At 44.9% G+C, this 24,614-nt stretch overlaps 1 protein-coding gene across 2 annotated transcripts in view; it reads right to left on the minus strand.

Annotated features, from left to right (window-relative positions):
* sdk1b (sidekick cell adhesion molecule 1b) overlaps positions 1–24,614 on the minus strand; it is a 234,843-nt gene that overhangs the window by 64,421 nt on the left and 145,808 nt on the right. For both annotated transcript variants that reach the window (XM_070981407.1, XM_070981414.1), the window contains exons 7-16: positions 21,470–21,572; positions 18,097–18,272; positions 14,747–14,830; positions 12,380–12,574; positions 11,225–11,341; positions 10,939–11,106; positions 10,025–10,127; positions 9,749–9,922; positions 5,710–5,846; positions 4,372–4,519 (exon numbers count right to left, since the gene is read on the minus strand). In XM_070981407.1, the coding sequence (XP_070837508.1) occupies positions 4,372–4,519; positions 5,710–5,846; positions 9,749–9,922; positions 10,025–10,127; positions 10,939–11,106; positions 11,225–11,341; positions 12,380–12,574; positions 14,747–14,830; positions 18,097–18,272; positions 21,470–21,572 (1,405 nt within the window). The remainder of the gene's footprint in view (positions 1–4,371; positions 4,520–5,709; positions 5,847–9,748; positions 9,923–10,024; positions 10,128–10,938; positions 11,107–11,224; positions 11,342–12,379; positions 12,575–14,746; positions 14,831–18,096; positions 18,273–21,469; positions 21,573–24,614) is intronic.

Here is a 24,614-nt window from a genome sequence, read left to right on the forward strand (position 1 = left end):
AGAACATAGAAAATCATCACGTAGAAGAGTGTTAGAACCAACCAGCTGACAGCGATTTACACACACCGTATTTGTTTTTTAAGGAAGTTCATTAGTTGATCTGCTTGTCTAATTTAAGGCCGATTAGAGCTTTCACACACAGTGAGTCTGGATGTAAGTGCCAGTTACAGCTGATTACCCTCCATGTTGCTGAAAATAAACAGCCATATTCCTGCAGAAGCTGGACCTCTGCGTTGTCCTGGTGGTCTTTTCTAATTGGGGCTTAACATGGACGCGTTGCCTGGAAACCGTCAGCGGAGGGAGACTGTCGCCACAAACATTTTGTGACATCACACGACGGTGAGACGTTTAAAATATATTTTTAACATTGAAGATTTCTGCTGAAGTCAATTGAACATTAATCAACACATTTCTTTGATGACAAACATAATGCAACACACTTCATGTTTGTTTTTAGCCACGCTAGCATCATAGCTGGCCACCTCTTATGTCAAGACTGAAATATCAACTATCACATGGACAGAAAACTAACGGCAGTCCCATCAGCCTCTGCTGCTCCGTGTTCATCACTAACTGACAAACGTTCACCTGCTTAGCATCAGCATGGTCGCATTGTCACTTTTAGCATGTTAGCATGCTGACATTAGCATTTAGCTAAAAGCACAACTGTACCTCCGTGCGGCCTCACAGAGCCGACAGCTTGGCTGCAGAGTCAGCCGCTGTGCTTTCATGCAAATAAGAACAAAAGGCTTCAAGGATGAACATGTTAAACAAGGCTGAAGGTTGACTTTGATCAAGACGTGCACGCTGAGTGCATAAAACACCACCAACATCTTTAATAGCTGCTAAGTGATCCTTAACCAATTTGAGCACAATTCATAAGAAATCTAGGAGCACAGTAGGTGCTGGTCTATTCACTGGTGTACAGTAATTATATAAATACATCTTAAAAGTCTGCACTGATATTCAGAAAATCATATAATTCTACTTGAACTGAATAAACTGGTCTGAAATGTTCCACTGTGTAAAATCCCAGCTGATTATGGTAAAAATGTTAGTGGTTTAAAAACTGGATCTGTCGTGGGTTTAAGAAATCCTGCAGAATAATAATAAGCAGACATGTTCTGCCACGAGGGCGCAGAAACGAGACTGTTCTCTATTTAGTTCTGATTTATCTTTGCTCTGCTTGAATTCCACTGTAGGTTAATTAAAATAACACAAATGAATAGTGAAAGAAATCCAACTAACATTGCTATTATAGAATGCATTAAATCTGTTTTAAAAGTGACTTGCATTGAAACGAGTGAGGTTCAAGGTAGAGGTCTGAGGCCAGATCTTTCAAAACTGTGCCTCAGATAAATACATTTTCCAATTCATTCAGTACTAGATGGCTCATAATTGCACCGACCTTGTATGACAAGTTAAGTTATAAAAACATCATCTCTTTGTGTGTTGTAACCCCGTCATATTCATCTAAATAACTTCAATCAGCAGAAATGGAATCTCAAGAGACTCCACCATCATGAAAAGTGAAAGGAAGAGAAGTCGAAATACAAGCACAGTAGACATTGTCCCATTTGTCCCATTCTTGTGTTACTTTGACTAAAATCTGCCCTCTTCGGTCCCTCTGGTATGACGCACACATGTGGATGTACTGTAGCTTAAAGCTAAAATGCACAGTAAGATTTTATATCTTGGAAACTTGCTTGTTCTTTCTCTACAGATTAGATTAAACACAAGTATTTCATCAAAAGCATGTATTAATAAGTCAAGTCTGATTTATATTTGTGCGTCAAGTGTATCAATCTAAACACATCATCAGCATCTGCTCAGGTACACGCAGGGCTAAGCTGTGGCTCGTTCCCTCCTCCATGTAGCACGTGCACACAGCAAGACACGTGACGGCAAGAAACGACTGAGCCGTTATTGTATTTCCTGCTACGTTATCTGTGTGTGGATGGGGAAGAAAACACTGAGCAAGTTGAAGAAAGGCCTGTAATCGTCGCAATTTGCTGGACAAACAATGAGCTCTTCCTCATCCGGCACAGCCTCTCTCAGCGCAGGCCTTCTCTCTGAATCGCCCTGATGTTTCTGCTGCACTGTATAAAATAAAGACATCACTCTTCATGCTATGGGCACCATCAGCAGAGCTGCAGCTCAACACAAATACATCATTCAAGATTTACATGTTGGAAAACACAGGAGGACAAATCTCCCTATAAAGCTCTTAAAGCATTAATCTGTTACACTGTGCCTATTAGTGTGTGCGCGTGTGTGTGTGTGTGTGTGTGTGTGTGTGTGCGCGTGTGTGTGTGACAGAAACACACCCAGTGTTTAAGTCTGATGTGTTCTCCTTCTGACTGAACAGCTGGAATAAAAACTAAGAGCAAAGGCAAAGAAAATTGAGACAGACGCTTTTAAGTTCAGATGATCCCCAGAGTTCAAGGAATTCTGTCGTTCCTCTGTTAATGCTTCCGCTTTAAAGACGGTAATGGTGTGAGTGCAGGTCATGCATGAATAAGTCTGTGTGTGTGTGTGTGTGTGTGTGTGTGTTTGTGAGAGAGTGTGTGAGACACTCCAGATGGTATAGCTGGAGTCTTTCTGCATTTAGAGGTAATGTTTTTCAGCTCTGATCACATTCATTCATATAGTCTGTGTGGATGTCCGTCTCCCGGGACAGTTTTTCCTCCTGCCGCAGGTGCCCTGTACAATAACAGGAAGTAAGAAAAAAATACATAAATAAAGAGGGTAATGGTGAAAGAGAAAAAGAAAAAAATGTGCGGATTAATGCTGTTATGATAAAGATCCTAATCAGGACAAGAACAAAATGGGAGAGTGCAGAAGCAGCTGGAAGCTCAAACTTTAATAAGGGCTTTTAGTCATCAATATTACAAGCCTCGTCTTCTGCACTCTCAGTCCCGATCCCTCGCTCTGTCCACATTTCTGCATTTTGTCATCCTTCTCATTTGGAGCGCCGAGCTCTGCAGGACGCTCTCCTCTGCCTCGCTCTCCCTGTGTGTCGAGTGCAGCACGCGCCTTGGCATCTGCCTCATCCAGGCAAACATCCAGCAGATGAAAAGCAAAATGCGGATGGTTACGTATGAGACAGACACTGAGGAAGAGACGCATCCATCTGCTCTGATACACTGACCAGTGATGACTTGTCTGTCTGCCAGTCCTTAATTTAGTAAGGATCAATGCAATCTATTCTTCGGCGCCTCTAACAGCCAACTTTGGACTGTGGACGAGGTTGGATGCAAACAACACAGCGGTGCATGCAGAGGGAGAGGAGCAGCAAGGAGAGAGGAAGAGGAGCAGAAGACTGAGAGGGAACCTGACAGGAGGCGGTAATGTGAGGTGTGTGAATGCGATGGCAGCGCTCACAGCTGCTGCCGTTGTTGCTGAGAGTCTGCTTGGCAGGACCACAACTGGCGTCTGCCGATGGTCACCCGCTACAGCCAGACAAAACCATGTTTGCGTGTTTGTGTGTGTCCAACTTATAATGCACGGCCACATCTGTTGTGTTATTTTTGGGTGTCGGAGATTTGGTGTATGTGTGCATTCAGGGGGCCTGCCGCACCTCCTCCAACCTTCTTTCACTCTATCCAGTTCCATCAGCGCTAAGGCATCATAATTACCCCCATTAGCGTTTTCCCTTGGGATAAACATGCAAACACACGCGCGCGTACACAAACATAAAACATCTGCAGAGCAATCTATTCACTTCTCAGGTCAAATTCCACTCTCTATCGTCTCCACATGCAGACACGCAGAGTTCATTTCATCATCTTTTCTGTTCAGCTCACTATGTGCAATGGGAGGAGGCTGACAGGGAAGTACACACGCGTATGCAGGCTGTCGCATGGACATCTACAACATGGATGTGATGAATATAAATTGCTCATTGCGAAGGAAATAGATTCTAAACAAAAAGAGCCGCTCCCTTCGCCCTTGCCCTTGTTAGAATCCATCAATGTTTTATCCTCATTCTGAATATTGTCTCTACTCATGACGACATACACTCTACACACACACACACACACACACACACACGCGCACTTAGATACAGATATTAGTGTGTGTGGGTGTGCATACACTATTCCTTTTGACCGCAAAAAGGTTCCGGTTTATTCCTTCCCACTTTGAGTAAAGCAGTGTGACCAAGTCTATTACACAGAGATGGAGCGAGCTAAAAAAACTATATATATGTACACATCGCAGCACGTTCTACACAGAAAATGGTTTCGTGCTTTTAAAAAACATCAGTGAAACAGGAGTGAAGGCTTCGCATGAAGCATCGTGAAGTGCCTGCAGCGCTGAGCGTGTGTCGACGGCTGAGTGCGTCTTTGAATGTCCTTATCATAATCTTACCTCTGCGTTTCTGCGCTGTACTGACCCCTGCCCACTTGATTGACAGCACAAAGTCTGAACTGATAGGTCCTGGCAGGCGTGAGCCCGCCCACCGATACCTCAGTCACTGCAGGATCGACCTCTGATAGGTAGACCTTCCACGGTGAGTCTAGACAGAAGACACAAAGATTAGAGGCTGATAATATCTGGCTGAGGCAGGACAAACAGAGACAGGGGGACACTCAGGGCCCATAAATCAAAAGGAAAGAAGGGAGGAATAGATAAAAGAAGCAAGGAGGGAAGGTAGAAAGGAAGCTGGAGAGAGATATAAAGGAAACAAGTACCACAGGATGCAGCAAAGAAGAAAGTTCGGAGGGAAGAGAGGGATTAATAAAGAAGCACAGATGCTTCTGTGCACTGCTGCCAGCTTGCTGCCAGCTTATCTTTCAGTCTTTCTCCTGAAGACACAACAGACAGATGCACTATTATCACTGCACCAGCCGCATGCGCGTATGTGTAAAGTGGAAAGGATAGTGTGCATGTGTGCCATTTAAAGCGAGCCTGGCGAGTGTATTAGCGCCATTGTCTGACATGGAAATACACTGGATTTCATAATGGCCCATTCTCTGCACAATACAATCCAAAACATCTAATATAGAACAAGCGCACACACACACACACACACACACACACACACACACACACAGTCTGTATTCAGTCTTAACTGAAGTCGACCAGATGTTTTTTTACTGGGGCGGGTCTTTGTAGATGCTACCAAACAGCTGCTGAGAGGGTGACAAACCTGAAGTCCCGCTGTGTTTCGACAAGCTATCAGACGGATCATTACTTAAAATGTCAAACTACATTAACGTTGGACATTTGTCCATCAGTCCGGCTCTCGCGGTCATGTGCCGAGTGCTTGGCTCTACATGTGTCGCTCTCATATTCTTCCCCTTCGCTTACAGCAGGAGTAAGAGCTGCTCTATGGCCGTCTCCCTCCAATCTGTTCCTCCCGTCATTCTTTAGCTCAATCCCTCTCTCCTCTCTCTCTCTCTTCCTCTACTTCTCATTTGACAAAGAGCCAGCCTGCTGTTAAAACATCTGTGGCATAGAGAGGGTGAGAGAGAAAGAGTGCGAGAGAGGGTGAGGGAGGGAGGAAAATAAGAGTTTATTTATAGAGAACCTGGATGTACTTTTACTGAGCAACACCATTCTCCATATGTCTGCCTCTTGTAAATGAGTGTGTGTCAGCGCCTGGTAGACAGCGAGTGAACAGCTGTTTGCCGCTCAGGGACTGTAAAGTATGCCCAGACACACACACACACACACACACACACACACACACACACACACACGTACTGTTCTCAGAGAGCTCCAGCAGGTAGTACAGTAGTGGAGAGTTCCCATCAAAAGGGCGTAGCCAGGACAGGAGGACGGAGCGGGAGTCGGAGTCATTGAGACGGGCGGTCAGGGAGCGAGGAGAGTGCGGCAGCTCACTGAATACAAAAAAAGAAAAGAGAAAAGGCCAAAAACATCAGATCTAACACTGACATTTGATGGTCCGCTTCATCAAAACCACCCTTATGAGACGACTTCCATATCTATATGTTAAATATGTTGCTACAGCCAGCTTAAAGACCGGAAAACCAAAGCCACACACCAGCACCTGAAGGGGCTAATTGACTGTGTCTCTGTCATGAGTCAAGAGTTATCATGTAACCCTGTGAAAACCACAAGTTAATGTTTATTTTCACCCCTTCTTGCACTGTTTTTCTATGGATTAACCAAATAATACACATAACGTGATCATTGCTGAGCTTCAGAGGTCCAGTCTCTCTGCTACCGGCTGCTTGTGGTGGCTCCACATCAACATGAAACTACTGTCATGTCTGGACAGTAAACACAAACACATTCATCTGTTGGCATTGAACTATTTCCTGAAATGTCAAACTATTCCTATGGCTTCCACATCTAGACAAAAAAGTGAGTCTGAATATGCAAATGCACATTTCCACATTTGTGTTTCATTAACAAGTCTGTGACAAAGAGCTGCGACTTTTCATTACACAGATATTTGTTTCCTGCGTTTTGTTTTTCCATTAGAAATAATGTTGGCTCTGACACGCAGGTTGGTTCCTGGGTCTGGTCCAGGATCAGCTCCAGTGGGAGATATCTTCTAAATATGGCTGTGGTTTGCATATTTTTATTGTGATATTTCATTCTGTACACGATCTGGACCACAGCAAATATATTTCACCGCAACTATTAAAAAGAAACTCTCAAGACATTTAGCCATCCCCCGTGGATATTTGCGCATCCCTGCCATGATAATAACAAAGAAAGCAGCACAAATATATTCATGAAAGCAATAAAGAGTGTCCAGACATTTGATTATACCCACTTTAGTGCATCACAGAAAACACTTGGCTTAAAGGAGGAGAAGGAATGGAAAGCAGATTTCAGCCTTGCTCGATGTGAAGGCTGCAGGTGCGAGCAGAGATAACAGCAGCGAGGACAGAGAGCACATAAAACAACAAAATAAATCATTGCACTTCATATTCCCCATTAGCTAGCTGCTTATTAGCATTCACATTAGCACCACACTGGCTCTATTTAGTCATTACGAAGCACTTATTAATGTCTTATTCTGTGGGTTATTAAGGTCGGATTAATAAGAATGTAATTAATGTACAACAGCATACTACAAATAGGCAGTAATTAGGAGCTTATGGAGGGAAACACAGTAGTTGTAGAATATGGACATACAGAATAAGCCATTAATAAGTCATGTATTATGATTAATAAAGAACTAATGTGAATATGTGTACCTAAATATTAAGTGATAGCAAATAAATATATTTACATTGAAATTATGAGCAAAGGCTCGTTCCCTCGTGGATAAACTAGCTGCATTCCACGTTCTGCTCATTAGTGGTTTCTAAACAGTCAAGACTGCGAATATCCTGTCCAATAAGGCGTCCCCTGACAGGTCGTGGCCTCTTGTTAATTCATCAGCATATAGCAGAGTTAAAAAAATGCTCCAGTTTATGTTTTTGTGGCTCGTGTGTGCTGTTATGTTTTCATATTTAGGTAGATATCAAGTCAGAGAGTGTGGGGAAGACACAGAGAGAGGGGGGGGTGAGAGGACGAGAGACACATGAAGAATATGACGTAATGTCCAAGCGGGAGGGAGAGCACACTACCAAGACGAGGCAAGGGCAGTGGTGAATGAGACAGAGAGGGAGCGAGGGGAAATGAGAATGATGTTTTCTTTTCTGAGCTGACATGATCATATTAATTAATGGATGAGCTTAGAGAACGTTAGAGCAACTACCTTCACACGGCCCACGCAAAGCACACACACACACACGCACAGGCGCACACTCACCAACACATGGATGGGTCTTGCGGGAGTTGAACCAATAACCTGCTGGTAATTAGTCTGTCTCCTCAGCCGCCAGCGTCTGTTAGCCTCTGTGACCCGTTGATACCGAGCTAACGAGAATGTCATTCACACGCGGGGACGCACGCGCCCCCACACACACACACACGCTCGCACACACACGCTCGCACACACACGCTCGCACACACAGCTGAACAGAAATCCCTTCGTTCCCGACATGTTTTTCCACAGCCATAAACAAAGACCCACTTCCTCCCTCTGAGTTTGACATGTGTGACCTCTCGCCGCTGTATAATTCAGAAGGATGTGGACTCATGTTTGATCCCTCTCCTTCCCTGCAATTGCATTAATATACCATAAGTGCCTTTTATAAATGCATTATACAAGTGCTTATAATGACATAAAGCCCACTACCTGATGGTGTCCTCTCACCATCTGTAACGAGGCTGTGCGGGTCAGGAGAAACGAGTGAAATATAAATGCTCATACGATGCGTTCACCCAAACCACACTGTGCCAATGCATTTCACACTGGAAAACTAACTAATATGGCTGCAGGTTGACAGAGCAGGGGGTGTACTGCACATGCAGACATGCAGTCCAGGATACCTGATAGCAGATATGACCGCACACTACAATGACTACTGTCTAATAATAACTCACACTAACAAGCCACATTCTCACACCTTACAGTGTTTATGATGTTGACATGTATGTGGTTTAGAGGGTGTCTGACCCCTTACAAAACACGGCTATAATTGGAAACAGGCAATTATTTCATGAAGACAACCACTGAAACAATCTGATACTAATGCTTTCTGTATGCTTGCCAATGTATTAAATTATCTATTTGCTGCTCCTCTTGAATCTCACGATCTACTGACTCTGGTCGCTGTGTAATCCCTGTGCTCTTAGATTTAACTGCGGCATTTGATACAGTGGACCATGACATCCTGATTGCTCCTTTGGAGCGGTGGGTGGGCATCAGGGGCTCGGCGCTGGAATGGTTCAGGTCCTACCTGTCTCATCGGACATTCTGCGTCAGCCTGGGCGACTCTGTGTCCTCCACTGCTCCTCTCTCATGTGGGGTCCCACAGGGCTCAGTGCTGGGCCCTCTTTTATTTTCTTTATATCTTCTCCCACTTGGTTCCATTCTCAGGAAGCACAGCATTTTATTCCACTGTCATGCTGATGACAGCCAGATCTATGTCCCTCTTAAAAAGGCTGATTCATTCTCCCTTAAGCCACAATTAAACTGTTTAGATGATGTCAAGTCCTGGATGGCTAAACTTTTTAAATTTTAAGGAAAACAAGACTGAAGTGATGGTCTTTGGTGGCACCTCGGTGACCCCCTCCATTTCAGAATTCATTTCAAAATTCTTTTATTTGCTTTTAAATCTCTAAATGGTCTCGTCCCATCGTACCTCTCTGAGCTTCTGCACCCCTGCACACCCAGCCGATCTCTCAGGTCAGGAGACCGGCTGCTCCTGACGCCGAAGCTCAGAGGGGATCGAGCGTTTTCTGTTGCAAAACTGCGGAACGAACCGCCGCTGCACATTAGACAGGCCTCTTCACTGTCTAATTTTAAAACTCTTCTTTTTCTTTGGCTCGGGATTGGATTGGATTCTGTCCTTTTTTTCTGTCCTTTCCTTTTTTTCCTCGATCCAGAGGCATCCTCCCTGCCAGTCATATCTGCAATCTGAATCAGGCGGACTGCTTTCTATGGATTGGATGTTTGCTTGATTGCACTTGACAGCAGAACAAAAAGTCAAAGTCATTGTGTCTAATCACCCCTGTTCTGTATTTCGCATTATTCACATATAAATATCGTATAAATACTGTAAAGCAATATTTCACCGAGATAAAATGAGCATACCATGTACAGCAGAACAAACTCTGCAGTGTGCTTACCTTTCAATAAGAAACAGATGAATTCACTTTCTTAAACATCAAGCTGGCATGTTCAGAACAAGTTTGCATGATTCTCTGAACTTACATGACTTCGAGGCGCGCAGAGTGAGAATCGTTGCCAGCCTGTGACGTCACAGTGCAGGTGTAATCTCCAATGTCACCTGACCACGTCTGGCCAATCGTGAGGGAGCCCTGACGCACAGAAACACGGCCTCCACTGGTTGAAAGGACGGGCACTCCACCTCGATCCCACTTGAAGCTGCAACAGAGGAGGAATGCAGGTACTCTATAGTGTATGTATGTATAGACAGACAGAGAAGCAGAGTAAGTGGTGCATGCATGTACATAAACACACAGCTACCTTATATTGACTCTGGGGTCATGTGTAGCATTACAGTCCAGGATAGCAGTGGTTCCTTTGATAACTCGCTGGTCTGTTGGAGGCACAGAAATGACTGTGCGACCTGCAAAGTGTCCAGAGTGAAATCCAGAGAGAGAGAGAGAGAGAGAGAGAGAGAGAGGGAGAGAGAGAGAGAGAGAGAGAGAGAGAGAGAGAGAGCAGTGAAAGGGATGGGATGCATTTAGAGGCTGAAATGAAATTTGCTTCGTATTCTCTTATATTAACATGACACACAGTCTCCAGAGGAATGAGACATTAGTCTGCAGCTTAGCCCAGAACTGCTGGAGCTAAACAGCACACAAGCACGCTTCCTCTCCCACACACACACACACACACACACACACACACATAACACTGCTTAGTTTATCATATTATTAATGCTTTGTTCCATCCACATTTTAGCCAAATCACATGTTTTAGAGAGATAAAGAGTGCTGGTGAAGAATAAACGTGGATGCAGAATCGAGGCTATCTGTTATGTCCCTGACTCGGTCTCGGTATATTTAGAGTGTGATCAGGCCTCAAATAGATGAGTATGGCGTTCATATATCACAGTGCTCAACGGATGACCGTGGGTTAATCTAACTCAACAGCACTTAATCTGAAGCTACCAAGATATACATTAAAAAATCAGCCAATCAATACGTTTACCAGCTAATCAATCATCCTCTTGCCCGGGCCAATCAGATGATTATTTCACAACTGCATCAGCCCGCTGCATCGATAACCAATCACACTGCTGCTCATTAGCCTAAGCTAATGCCATTGGACAGCTACGGCCAAATTAGAGTTCCATGTCTGTTTTACTATGTCTGTTTAGCAAATGTCTATCGAGCCCTTTAAGTGTATATAGTGTGTGTGTGTTCGCGTCTTACTCCAGACGGTGAGGGTGGCGGTGGCGTTGATGCTTCCCTGCGAGTTTGAGGCGATGCAGGTGTATTCTCCTGAATCTTGGAAGCTGATTGGCCGAATCTCCAAACCGCCTGACTGCAACAGTGTGAACCTGGGGACCTGGACAGAGCCGCTGGCTAAGATCTGCGATCCTACAGACAGAAAAAGATCAGGTGTCCTCCAGGTGAGAGAGTCATTAACTCATTAAGCTCATTTCTAACTGCGAACACACCGTGTCAGTGTGTCTTTGTGAGCATGCTCACTGCGTACCTTTCCTCCAGGTGATGGCGGGTTTTGGAGCTCCGCTCGTCTGGCAGTCAAAGAGGGCTGTGTTCCCATCAGTCACTGTTTGGTCAGACGGAGGGAGGGTAAATGTGGGGGCCACACCTGAAACACGGGGAGACAACATGAGAGGAAAGAAGATAAACGGCCACTGAGGGGAGATTAGCAGAAAAAGCTAGAGTGAAGCGCAATGGTAGAGAGAAAAGGCAGAAGAATGGAAAAAAACAGCATGGAAGTGTTGATCTAAACACAAACGCTTCCTCCTCAATCGATGGAGGCTTTATCCATCACCTGGTGCTGCGTGTGCATGCATAAATGTGGGGAGTGGTGGTGTGGAGGCTCCAGGAAAACTTTTAATTATAACTCTCGCTAAACAGAACGCAACTCTACTGAGACAAACATACCCACATATATTACACGCAGACCTCTGCAGGCGACACACACTGTAAACCATCACGTGTTTGACTGACTGAGGGAGACGTGAGGACACGGATCAGCCCAAACACGATGCAAGGCACGTCATCTTCACATGAAAGGGTGCAAAATGTGTAGCATAAAGCAAACGTCTGTTCTGGTCATCAATTAGTCATTTAGGTTGTTTATCAAGCAAACACTGAACCGAGGATCTCCTGTTCTTCTTTGTCTTGTTCAATGGTAAACCAGATATTATATATACACACACACACACACACACACACACACACACACACACACATATACACACACACACACACACACACACACACACACACACACACACACACACACACACACACACACACATACATATATATATAAAATATTTTTTTTACTATTTTTGGACATTTTAGACGCTCTAATGGATTCACTGAGAAAAGAAGAGTAGTAATTAATGAAAATCATCATTAGTTGCAGGCTTAAAAAACAATTACAGGAGACATGAGGTGATACTGACAAAGAGATAAATAACGGCGATTAAGCAGGACAGCAGAGGAGGAAATTCAAATACATGAGAGAGAAAGTTAAAGGGCAGGTATGGGCATCGAGGTGAGGGGGATCAGCCTAAAAAAGCAGAGACTTGGGAGCAGAAGCATTGCTGCTGTGGGTGTGAATGTAAAGGTCTGTGTTTTAATGTGTGTTTGTGTGTGTGCCAGACAAACTCACTGGAGACAAGGAGCTGTGTGTGCGCCTGGCTTTCTCCGGCAGTGTTGCGAGCGATGCACTGGAATATTCCTCCGTCGCCCGGCTGCACCCTGCGCACCGTCAGCCCGGCTGCTGCGGTGACCTTGTAGCGAGGGTTGGCGAGTTTGGAAAGGGGCACGGAGTCCTTAAACCACTCCACCCTGGGCTGGGGCACGCCTACACGTGTGCATGAACAAGAGAAAATATTCAGTTTCCTTAATAAGACGCCGGCTGACCTCTCTGCAGAGCAGTGCTCCAGCTCCGCCTGAAACACACTCTGTCCACCAATCTCTCTTCTCTGTTATCCACTCTCTCTCTATAAATATGCATGCGGACATAATGACTGCTAATAATATATTGATTAGAGGGTGTGGGTGGTGGGGTAAGGGTGGCAGAAAGGGCCAAAAAACATTGTGAATAAAAGATGTAGGCTGGTACAGCACACCGAACATCTCCAGTATCAGCTCCCACCTGTCTGACGGACATGCCAGATATGACAGGCAGGGGGCTCGAGCAATTACTCTGTCTCAACCATCCACACCGGTGTGTGTGTGTGTGTGTGTGTGTGTGTGTGTGTGTGTGTGTGTGTGTGTGTGTGTGCGTGTGTGTGTTTGAGGGAGATGAATTCCACACTTTTCCTCAATCTGTTGGTGTCGAGCTTTCACAGACATGCGTGAAGTATTTTTCACCCCCTCCTCGTCTCGCTCACTCTGTCACTCTCCACTCTATCTGTCTTCTCCTCCTTTCCTCGTTCCTCCTCCCGGCCTCCATCCTTCTCTCCGTACCCTCAGGCCACTGCTATTTAATTACACTGCCACTGTATCAGATTACTGAGGAGGAACATAAACTCGCTCAGTGTGTGACGGAGAGAGAGAGGGGAGAGAGAGGGAAGGAGGAGTGTGTTGCAGATTTTAGAGCTGTGTCCACTCCTGCTCATATAAATGTTTCCATGTAATCCATTTAAAAACAAGAGTCAAGAACAAGTGCAATTTTCAGGCTTGAGAAGTACACTGTCGCCGCTCAAGAAGCCTCCGAACTGACGTCCGCACACACTGAACGACACTGAAAGCCGATGGAGTCACCTTGTCGCAGCCTGAGCAGCGGGCAATTTAAATAACACGACGCGGTGTCTATGAAAGGTACAAAGATCAGATCCCTCCACAGACTGACCAACACTTGCTGCACAGACACACATACAGCATGACGATATTCAGTTTTCGTGTAAGGATTCATCACAATCGGCCCCTTCTTGAAGAATTAGAGCCCCAGCGTGCTTCAAAGTGCTTGTCAGATGGTTTAAAACCTCGTCCCCCGACACCAGAATAGAGGGAGCCGCGTCCGATAATTCCCACGACTTTGTGAAAAACAATCAAACCTTCACACTCATTTCACACGCTGATTGGCGAAGGTGTGCAGAGACGAGGCAGTCGGCAGGATCTGAACCTCGTTCTCAAGCTCTCTGTTTTAATTCTTCACACAGCCGCTGTCAACGCCGTGAATGCCTCTGAGGACAGACTGTCAGGAAGTCTCCCCGTTATCCTCATTTCTGCAAACCGCTGCGTCTGTCCGACTGCAGGCTTTCTGAGTGAGGTCATCCCCTACGGGCACGAGCACTTCTGTCTTTAGATGTGATCAGACCACAGGATGTACACACCAGCTTCAGGCTCGGTTTAAGCTTTAAAGCTGGCTTGTTTTGAGCGTACTGACTTAACGTATACCTTAAAACGACACTCACATCCTCACAGCAAAACACTGAAAGAGCTGTCACTGTTGTGATCATCGGTCCTCTCAATGCTGTCAGTGAGGAGACTCACGAAGCTCGCAGTCCTCGTCATGTGCTAGAACGCATTTCAATAGACTGACTGAGTCAAATCAAGCAGGTGTCTTTAAAAACTGCCGTCCATCCTCAGCGCTCTCCTCTCCAAGGAAACAAAAATGGAGTCGATTTAGAAACAGGTTTCTTCACAGCCAGTAAGAACAGGAGAAATTATTACCACAACCAGTAACTTTGGGAATGTGAGCATAGCTCTAAGACATATTGGAAGATATCTAAACCAAGTATGTAAATACAACCGCAATTCCAAAAATGTTGGGACCCTGTCAAACAAAATAAAGCAGAGTGACAACTTGATAATCCATGTTGACATATATTCAACTGAAAACAGCACAAAGTCAGAATATCTAATGATTTCCCTCATCAGCTTCATAGATTTTTGTGAGTATGTGTTTACTTGGAATATGAGGCAGGAGCATGTTTCAGTAATGTGAGAAATACATGGGCACACATTACACACACACACACACACACACACACACACACACACACACACGCATAAGCGCCTAGCATACCTGTAGCCAGACAAGGGACGTCTACATTCCTGTCGAGCTCAGCGGAGATCTTCCTCTTAGGCTGAGCAGTCAGTGACGGCGGCTCTGCAGAGGAAAGCGTAAAACATGTCAATATGCAGCTCATTCCGTGTCAGTACACAGACAACGTGACGTCTCAAACGTAACAACGCTACAACGTCCCCGCTGTGTGCAACACGCCTGAAGTGCTCGTAAGTCCTCGAAAAGGCTCGAAACACTGATCAATCATTAAAGAGCTCTAAAAAAAAGAAGACTTGGGAGTTTGCCCTCTTCTCAAATTTATTCTTTAATAGAGAAGAAACTCAGGGTGAAAAAGTCAGAGAATAAAAATGGGTGCCCCTCATGGCCCTGAGTGTCTTTAGTGTCATTGAGGGGCAGGATTTCTGTCTGTCTGCTCTGTGAAACGACTTCCACACAGACGCAGAAAAACACATTCTCTGAGTTTCCCAAGGGAAACAATCCCCTTTTTAAACGACTCCATTTCCCTGCCAATAACCGCTCCCTCTAAACATCTTCACCAGCGTCGCTCTAAACGCTGACAGCAGCTCCCTGACAAAGCTCCCCTTCATTTGAAAGTTTGCGTATTACTGTAACGCTGCGTGTCATGAAAGAATTACCTCCTCCTGCACACGCTCCATTTCTTTCCAAAACATTTGTTAATATTTAGGCGGCGATATTGACACAGCGAGCCCGGAGAGGGGGAGAGGGAGACAGGCGGCTAATTCATTTTCAGTCTAGCATCTCTGGAAAAGTGGCAACCTGTTCACAGAAAAATGACTTTGAGGAAAATTAAATGTCCAGCGTATGAATATGTACAGACATAATTTGCAGCGAACGAGGAGAAAGCATTTTAATAGGAGTTTCACTTCTTGACGTTTTTCCAGGACCACATTTGTTTAATCAGAAAAAAGAGGAGTACGGTGTCACTTTAATGTTGTTGCACTTCTAAGAAATGAGGAGAAATCATTTCTCTCCATTCCCCCTTCTAACGTGCAAACTTGGTGGCAATAACAAAGAAGATAAACTGCAAAAGCTTGATCAAGCTGTGAGTGTGTGTGTGTGTGTGTGTGTGTGTGCATCGAGTCGACTCTGCTGCATTTATTTTACACTGACTTTGAAGTGCTTTAATACTTCGTGGTAACTTTTAAACCAACACGTCCTCTCTTTAATGTGCACGGGAGAGTTTAGAGTTGGGCGGTATCCAGGTTCTGATATGTGTTGTGCTGTTTTGTGGTCAAAAGTTAGGGTTGCTAATGTCTTCGTTTGAGATCAATCACGAAGGTCCTGGTTGTTCACATAAAGAGGAGGGGGTTTCTAGAGTGGAGGGAGCGCTCTTCATGCAATAACCTATCTCTGGGCTTACTTCCTTCTGGATCGTCATTGGTGTTCTATGGTGAATGTGGGCGGGTCGCGGAGCGATTGACCGGCGTAACCACGCAGTTAGTTTCAGCGCTCCGTCTCGTGAAGGAGCAGAGCGTAATGTGTTATTTTACAGTTTTATTTGCATTTCGTCCTTTTATGAGAGCTAAGAACAATAGCAAGCAGAAAAAAGGCTGAAAAAGCGTTTTCAACAGAGGAGTTTCTCTGTATATTGGACGAGATAACGGCTCTCTGCTCAGATGAGCGCCTGGACACACCTGTGTTAAAACACCTGTAAAACTGCTCAGGTTCATTTTTTTAGCATCACCTTTTCCTCAAGTAAAAATTCAACCAGATACACTGAACGGAGTGGACTTCATTTTTGTTATGACGATGCTACAGTTACGTTAGCCCCCCATAGACCTCTATGCGCAGCTTTTTTTTAATGACGGTAATGAAACTGATACCGCTGCTTTGCCTTATTACCGGATTACCGCCCGACCCTCGGAGAATTCGCTACGATTTTAGACAAGCAAGCGTGAGAGGTGTGCAGAGAGGGGAGAAAAGGAAAACGAGAGCTGAATAACAGCCATGTGGCGTTACACCGATAACACAGGTGCATTAATCGCCTTCAGTCGGGTGAGTGCGAGGACCTCGACGCACAACAGAACACATTTCGGAGTGTTTGGGTGGTTGGGTTTAGAGTTTTGAGCTTCTGTGGATTCCCTGCTGTCTGCCTGCAAAACAAAGATGGAGAACAACAACAGATATACTGTTGTCGGCAGCGGCAGCCCTCTGCACGGTATACAACATGGGCACGCCGTGTCATACATATTCCGATTAGTGGATCCAGGCAGAGAAGAAATGAAATTGAATAATGAATACTTTTGAGGCTGTCTCCTAGTTTCACACAGACACATGCACTATTCTGTTTAGGAATCCCTTTCATTGCATCAAGGTCTGTTGAGCCCATAGCAGAAAAAGAGGATCAGTATCAATGTATTCATCAGCCTCTGCTCCTCTGATACATGTGAATGCATGCAGGCTTTGTCCCTGCCTGGCAGGCCTTAACAGTCCTGTTGCCTAATGAAGGGAGATAACGCAGAGAGGGAGATACAGGGAGAAGAAAGACCGACAGAGAGCGGCAGGCAGAGGGTACAAAAGTCGGTGGTAGATAGGGTGGAGGGGCGGCACGGAAAGGGAACGACTGCGCTATAAATATTCAAGCAAGTCCTTTCTGACTAGTGAGTATTCTGTAGGCGTGGGTAGTTTGCTCTCTCGTGTTAGGTGCTCCCTCGCTGCGACACAGATCAAAAAAGACGCTTGTCGAAGTGGGGGGAGAAAAGTTTGGCTTCATCAATCACGCGCTCGCCGCCTGAGTGTACGCTGTTTTCTATTTACGCACACATATCGAGGACACGGGCGGATCGTGACGAGAGCGCCGCTGCTGGAGTGCTTTCAGTGTTCTCTCATTGATTGGAGACTCCAGGGAACAAAACTAATTCAGCTGCCGGGCAAACAGGCGTGTGCGTCTGTGGTGCCATTTTGTTGTACTGCGTGTGTGTGCACGCATGTCAGTGTGTGGGTGAATTTGTGTGTACGTAACAGCTGTTTGTGACTACCACGGACAGTTTATTGGTGAGCGTGGACAACCGATTCAGCTGGAGGGGTGCTGCGGTTGACAGTCGCTGCCCGGGGTGTTCGCAGCCGTGCTCCCAGAAGGAAAGCAGGAATAAATGAAGGAATAAGCAGAATGAAACGGCGCCCGGAGCAAGAAATGTACGAGGAGAGGCGACAGCGACGCTCAAACTAAAACCAACGGCACATGTTGAAGGCATTAAGCTTGATGGGTCAGGCCAACCCGGGATGATCGTGGATAATCATGTTAGGCGCTGTGTGTGTGTGTGTGTGTGTGTGTGTGTGTGTGTGTGTGTGTGTGTGTGTGTGTGAGAGTGACTGCATTTCTTTCTTACCCACTACACTGAGGTGTGCCCTTGCCTCCACATGTTTGGCAGTGCTGTTGCTAAGCGATGCTTCACAAACATATAAGCCCGTGTCAGTGGAGGCAGGGGCAGGAATAATGAGCTGACGCCCACCGGTCAGCCGACGCCCATCACGCTTCCACGACACCACGAGAGTGTCGATTGGTCTGAGAGAAGAGAAGAGAAGAGAAGAGAAGAGAAGAGAAGAGAAGAGAAGAGAAGAGAAGAGAAGAGAAGAGAAGAGAAGAGAAGAATGGATGAACAGCAGTAGGGTGGATTGGAGAAAAGGGAAAAGAGTGACAGAAGGCAATTACAACATGTTAAATCCATCAGTTTCTGTGTCAATGAGGCAGGAAATGAATGATGACAGTCTGTATATCAGAGCAGTCGCCTCCACTCAGCATGAAGGAGCTTCTGTCAGTTAGCCTGGATGGTGGAGAAAGCCAACGGGTTTTCATGTAAAGTGACATTTTGCTTCAGTTAAACTGCGTTAAAACACCATTTCTGCATGTGTAAATAGTGTGTGTGTGTGTGTGTGTGTGTGTGTGTGTGTGTGTGTGTAAGACAACATTACTGCAGCATTACATCCATGAAAGTTCGGCTCATTTTTTGGTGCATTTTCAATTCTTACAAGCAATCTGTAAAAATTCACGACTCTTTTAGTCGCAGCAGTTAATCCTGTAATCAGCAGCAGGAACTGCCCTCTACATGTGAACCCTCATCGATAAAATAACATAACAAACAAATTAAAACAATACTTAGGCTGCAAGTAAACCACGCAAAAATGATTTAGGTGTTGATTAGTGACAGATTTGTAAAAACAGCGCATTAGAGTCATTAAACAAACAGGAATCAGATGATGAATAAAGCTTAAAAATCATTGTTTCTGATTTATTATTATTGCATTCTTATTATTTCTAAGACGTTCTCTGGTTTTTATCCCAACACCAATCACTTTGTTGATGACGTTAAATGGCGCTAAACATCGTCTTGTTAAGCGATGAAGACAAGCCGGTAATTAAGCATCGCAACTCATATGTACTGTAAAAGCAGGACAAATGGCACGTTTGGACAATTCTCGAGTCTTTTCTGTCCTAAAATGTGCTGCTTTGGATGTAAATCAGGTCAGTTTGGTGAAAATGTTTGAAGACACTAAAAACCATTATGTGCAATTTGTCACATCGTACTGAAGTTGTTAAAGTGGGTAACTGGGCAACGACTCAACATGCAGGCCAACTGCAAACAGCATCATGTCAGATGTAAAACGTATTTAGCCTTTTCTTAGCATACAGCTGAGAGTAAGCTGTTTTCTCTCTCAACCTGAGGACCAGACAAAGCTGGATGGAAAAACACACTGAGTGCTGTTTGGTACTTCCACAACAAAAGAGCAGATTTTACAGCCTTCAGTACGTTTCTCACTGGAACTGCTTGTTTTCAATCAAACTCCTAATTACCTCAGCACTCTACCAGGACTGTATTAGAGCAGATAACTGATTAATGGATAATGAATGTGGATAGCAGATGCATTTACACTTCAGAGCTGCACTTGATCATACTCGTCTTTCTTCAAACTTCAATGGAATAGTTTCTTTCTTTCAATCGTTCCCTGAGTGCAGAATTATCTCTGGATTTAAAATCATTCAGTGGGTGCTTCTCTGATGTAAGAGATAGTCCTTGTGGAGTGATTCTTTCTGGCAAAGAAATGCAGGAGACTGAGCAGCTGTAGCGCTTTAGAGCAGGTTGTGAAGACCACAGTACTTTTTGTTCAATAGAAAAAAAATGCCATGTTCCCATCTTCTATTATGTGTAATGCAGTTTGTCCATTTGTTTTTTTACACTGTACCTTGAGCATTGCTCCGTGGTCAAGTGCTGGTTAAGTGCTACTGAGACACATTTAATAAGGCTCCCACAGAGCAGACCAGTCCGGTCCATGAATTAATGACACAATCTGACAAAAACCCTGTACAAATAATAATAACTCAATACACGATGAGCAAGCAGAGGCCAGAATATCACCTGCTGGCTCCTGAAGATTCAGGGTAGCAGAGCTTTTGTGTGGTCAGAGCAGCCTTAACCTCACTTTTCAATCAGCGTTGGACTCAGAGAGGAAAGTGAGTCTGAGAGCATTACAAAATGTTCCATACTCTTACTGTTGTGCTTGAGTTTATGCTAGAATATAGTCTCAAAATGTCCACTGGAAGAAAAGCCAGTTTTCCAGCAGGGCAGTTGGCTGAGCTGTAGTGCTCTCCCAGAAGGAGCTTTCTCCATCCTCTGGTGTCAGAAACAGTGACTTCAGTGTGTGCTGCACGAGTATATTTAGATGCACTGTTCTCATGCCGCCTGTGACTAATCCATAGAAATAAGGTTGAAAATTGGGGCTAAGTGCTCCTTCACTCTTAACAGAAGAGTCTATGCGAAACAGTTGCTCAGAGGAAATAAAAGGACACACAGCAGGCTACGTTCAAAGCAAACACTGCGCTCAGTCGCTTTTTTGCTTCAGCTGAGATTTTGGAAACTCTTGAAGCGAAGTAGAATTTGTCGTTGCTTTGAAAAACATCGTTAAGTCAGACTGGAGTGTGTGTGTGTGTGTGTGTGTGGGGGGGGGGGACCTCGGGAGTGAGGACATTTTTGGAAAGTGAGGACGTTTTGGCAGGTCCTCACTGTCAGACAGACACTGCTGAAGGTTAGCGCTTCGTTGAAACGGTCAGGTTAGAATTAGGTTAGAGCACAGACAATGCATTATGTCAATGAGTGTCCTCACAGGGATAGAAGTCCAAGCAGATCTGCGTGTGTGAGTGCATATAATACTTGGCATGGGCCAGTGTGTGATCTGTGGGTGTGTTTAGCTTCTGTGCTGATGTCAGATGGGGCTTTGATCCAACTTCTGTTTAATTTAACTTGGTACTGATGTGTGTGTGTCCCTGCGCGCGCGTGTGTGTGTGTGTGTGTGTGTGTGTGTGTGAGGACATGCATTACTCATGTTGTGGGGACATCAGTCACAGTCACATCGTGTGGATTCGCTGGTCCCCCCGTGTTTGAGGGTCGAGATTTGGGTTGAGGTTCAGGTAAAGCTTAGGTTTAGGCAAGCTGTGGTTATAGTTAGGGCTTCAGGAAATAAATTGTGTGTGTGTGTGTGTGTGTGTGTGTGTGTGTGTGTGTGTGTGTGTGTGTGCGTGTCTAATATGAGGGAGAGAGACTTGCTGAGCTGCGACTTTATGTGGTGTCCTCTAATTGCCCTGCAAGAAAACAATGCTGTATAGAAAGAAATGAATTGTTCGCACGTGTGTGTGTGTGTGTGTGTGTGTGTGTGTGTGTGTGTGTGTGTGTGTGTGTGTGTGTGTGAATGCACATAAAAGAAATTTACCTGGCATTAGCAATGCACTCCAGTATAGCCTCGCTGCCAGCCACCACTGTTGTGTCTTTGGGTCCAATCACAATCACCGGAGCCACAATTTCTAATTCAGGATCTGTGAAAAGGAGAGAAAACATGAGTCAGTTTGGACCATAAATCACACACTGCAGCATAATCTCAAACACAGACCACAACAGCCTCCCTCTCGCACTAACACACACTTTTACAAATGCACAATCACGCTCTCTTGTACTCCCCACGATGCTTTTCACTGTGCACATTTAGCCGTATTTTAACTCAAATCTCTTCAGAGATTAATTTCATCATCCACCTGAATTTGCAGCTCAGTGTTTCCCAACCTTTTTGAGCCACGGCACATATTTTACATTCGAGAAATCACAACACACACCACCAAACAATAATGTCTCAAAAAGTATATTTAGTGAAATATAATGAAAATCTGGCCTAAATTTACTCAATTGAGTTACTCAGTGTGAAAGCTGGGCCTGTTTAGTTGAACACAAAGCTGATATTCTTGCAGGAATTGAAGAAAGATAATAATTTGCAATAATTTGCCGGACCTGCATAGAAACAAATAAAAACAAATTATCAAAAACTCAATATTACCCTGAATGTAGTTGTAATCAGTGGCAGCCCTGTGCTTGTTTCTCTTCAACGAGAAGGCTTTGTTGTCACCACATGTTACGCAGAGCGGGCTCGGTGCGTGAGAATCACCTGAAGCGATAAACCCATATTTTAAGTAGGACTGCTGATGCTGTCTCTTAAATGCAGCTTTCTTTTTCTTGTATGCTCTTCTTCTTCTGTCTCATCATTTGGCCTTTTCCCCTTCGTTTTTCACTTATCTTTGCTTGTGGACTTACTTTTTTACTACCGCATCACGTAACCGAGACGAGCGGTTTGACATGTGTACAGAGGCACGAGTGGACGCACCTGATTTTCAAAATAAAACTTCTTTCAGACTCTGATGACCAATAAAATATTTTTTGTTCAGTCTCTCTGTGCGGCCCGGCACCAAATGGCCCACAGACTGGTATTGGTCCGTGTCCCGGTGTTTGGGGACCGCTGCTCTAACCCTTAGAGCACCAATCAGGTGAAACTGGATAATCTTTCACAGCACACCTGATGATTTCTCATGGCACACTTATGTGGTTAGGAAACACTGATCGAGCTGATGGACGATCAGAAACATTTCTGAAATGTTAGCAATGCTGGTCGGTTGTCTTGCAGTTTGAGCAGTTCCAGGATCCAATTTCCAAAACAGGCGCCGTCAAAAGGTCCATAAATAAGTGTGATGAAAACATCATTTACATATCACTGGAGAAGCATTTCACATGGTTACATGTAGACTTGACTGAGTCTGTGCTGTTATATGGCTGAAACTGACCTCGGCTGCGAAACAGATCGTCTGCATCTTCTCCTTCAGACCGCATTCTTCATCTTATATAAAACTTTATTTGTCAACAAAAAAACCTACTGAATCCGTGTTCAGCGTGAGGACCACGTGACCGGTCGATCGCACCACACAGTGTGAGAAGGGAAGCTACACACTGCGGCCGTGCAGACAGTCATTAAATCGTACCCAGCATGCAAGATCAGTAACATCTGCAGTGTCTCACCAGCAGAGCACACACACACATATGCTCAAAGAAAACATACATTGGAGAGATTGATAGCATACTGAATGAAAGGAGAATGGAAGAAGTGGAGGAGACTTATACAATATGAGATTAATGATGGAGGATAATAGTGAGAGACTGACAGTGCATCAGAGAGGATGATGGGATATGTGATGGAGGACAGATGTGTGTGTCTGACTGAAACCAAAGAGAGTTCGAGTGAAACAATAATTCTTTATGTTACTCCTAAACTGCTATCGTCTCTTATCCCAGGCATATTTTCAGTCTGACACACACACACACACGCACACACACACGCACACACACACAGAATAATTCTCTCTTACAAACAATATGACTCTCTGTCAAGCACACTGCTGTTCTGTCTGAAGCACAATAATGATGTATTGGAGAGCGTACGACGGTGTGTGTGAGTTAAAGTGATAGTGTTTAGAAGTGAGTACAGTGATGTGAGTTTGTGAAGAATGATTTATGGCCTCAGAGGTGTGTAGGAGAGTATGGCGGTGTGTGTGTGTGTGTGTGTGTGTGTGTGTGTGTGTGTGTGTGTGTGTGCGAGATCACGGTTGTGTGTGTGAGTGTGATTTATGGCGGGAATGGATACTTATAAGAAGAGGACGCACGGGGGTCGTTATCAGCTTGAAGCGTCTAACATCTCAGCAAAATAGTACCAAAAGAGCAGAAAAAATATTTAGCGCGTGAAGCCGACGTGCAGCACGACCGTTACGTGTGTTCTTGTGTACGAACACCGCTTTTCCCACGAATGCACCATATAACTGATGAATATGTAGATTTTCAATAAGGGAGGAGCAGGGAGTACAAATTAACAGCCTGGGTCTGATAAGGGCTGGTGAGGGGTGTGAGGAAGGGGGGGGTGTGGAGGGAAGGCAAGGGGAAGCAAGGAGCAGCTTTGATCTCCCCTTTTGAAGGGAGGAAGGAGGAAAAGGTGGTAATTAACTCCATGCTCTTGATTCCTCCTTCTCATTCTCTCTCTCTCTCTCTTTTCAGAGAGAAAGAGCTGAAGAGCTGGAAAGTCATATCCCACTGTCACAAGGAATAAGATATGCGGGTGCAGGAAGACAGGCAAATGATAGCACACACGCACACACACCTACACACACACACACACACACACACACACACACACACACACTCTACTGTCTTGACACCAACACTCACTGACGCTCCAACTCATGGCAGAGGTTGAGTCATTAATGAGGAGAGATAAGTGAAGTGACATAAGAGAGAGAGTGGAGGTCTCTATTACTCTCTCCCAATTTCTCTATAACACACACACACACACACACACACACACACACACACACACACACACACACATGCTGCATATACACACAGAACCGTTTCGTCTTTAATTTCATTGTGCAGTGAGCAACACCTTGTATAATGCACTCCAATTTGAAAGGCTTGCTGTCGAAGAGATAAAGGTGGGCAGGAGTGGGTGGGAGACAGAGAGGGACAGAGGGTGGAGAGGCAGTCGTGGA

Source organism: Chaetodon trifascialis, chromosome 2 (assembly GCF_039877785.1).
Source record: "Chaetodon trifascialis isolate fChaTrf1 chromosome 2, fChaTrf1.hap1, whole genome shotgun sequence".
NCBI classification, from domain to species: domain Eukaryota; kingdom Metazoa; phylum Chordata; class Actinopteri; order Chaetodontiformes; family Chaetodontidae; genus Chaetodon; species Chaetodon trifascialis.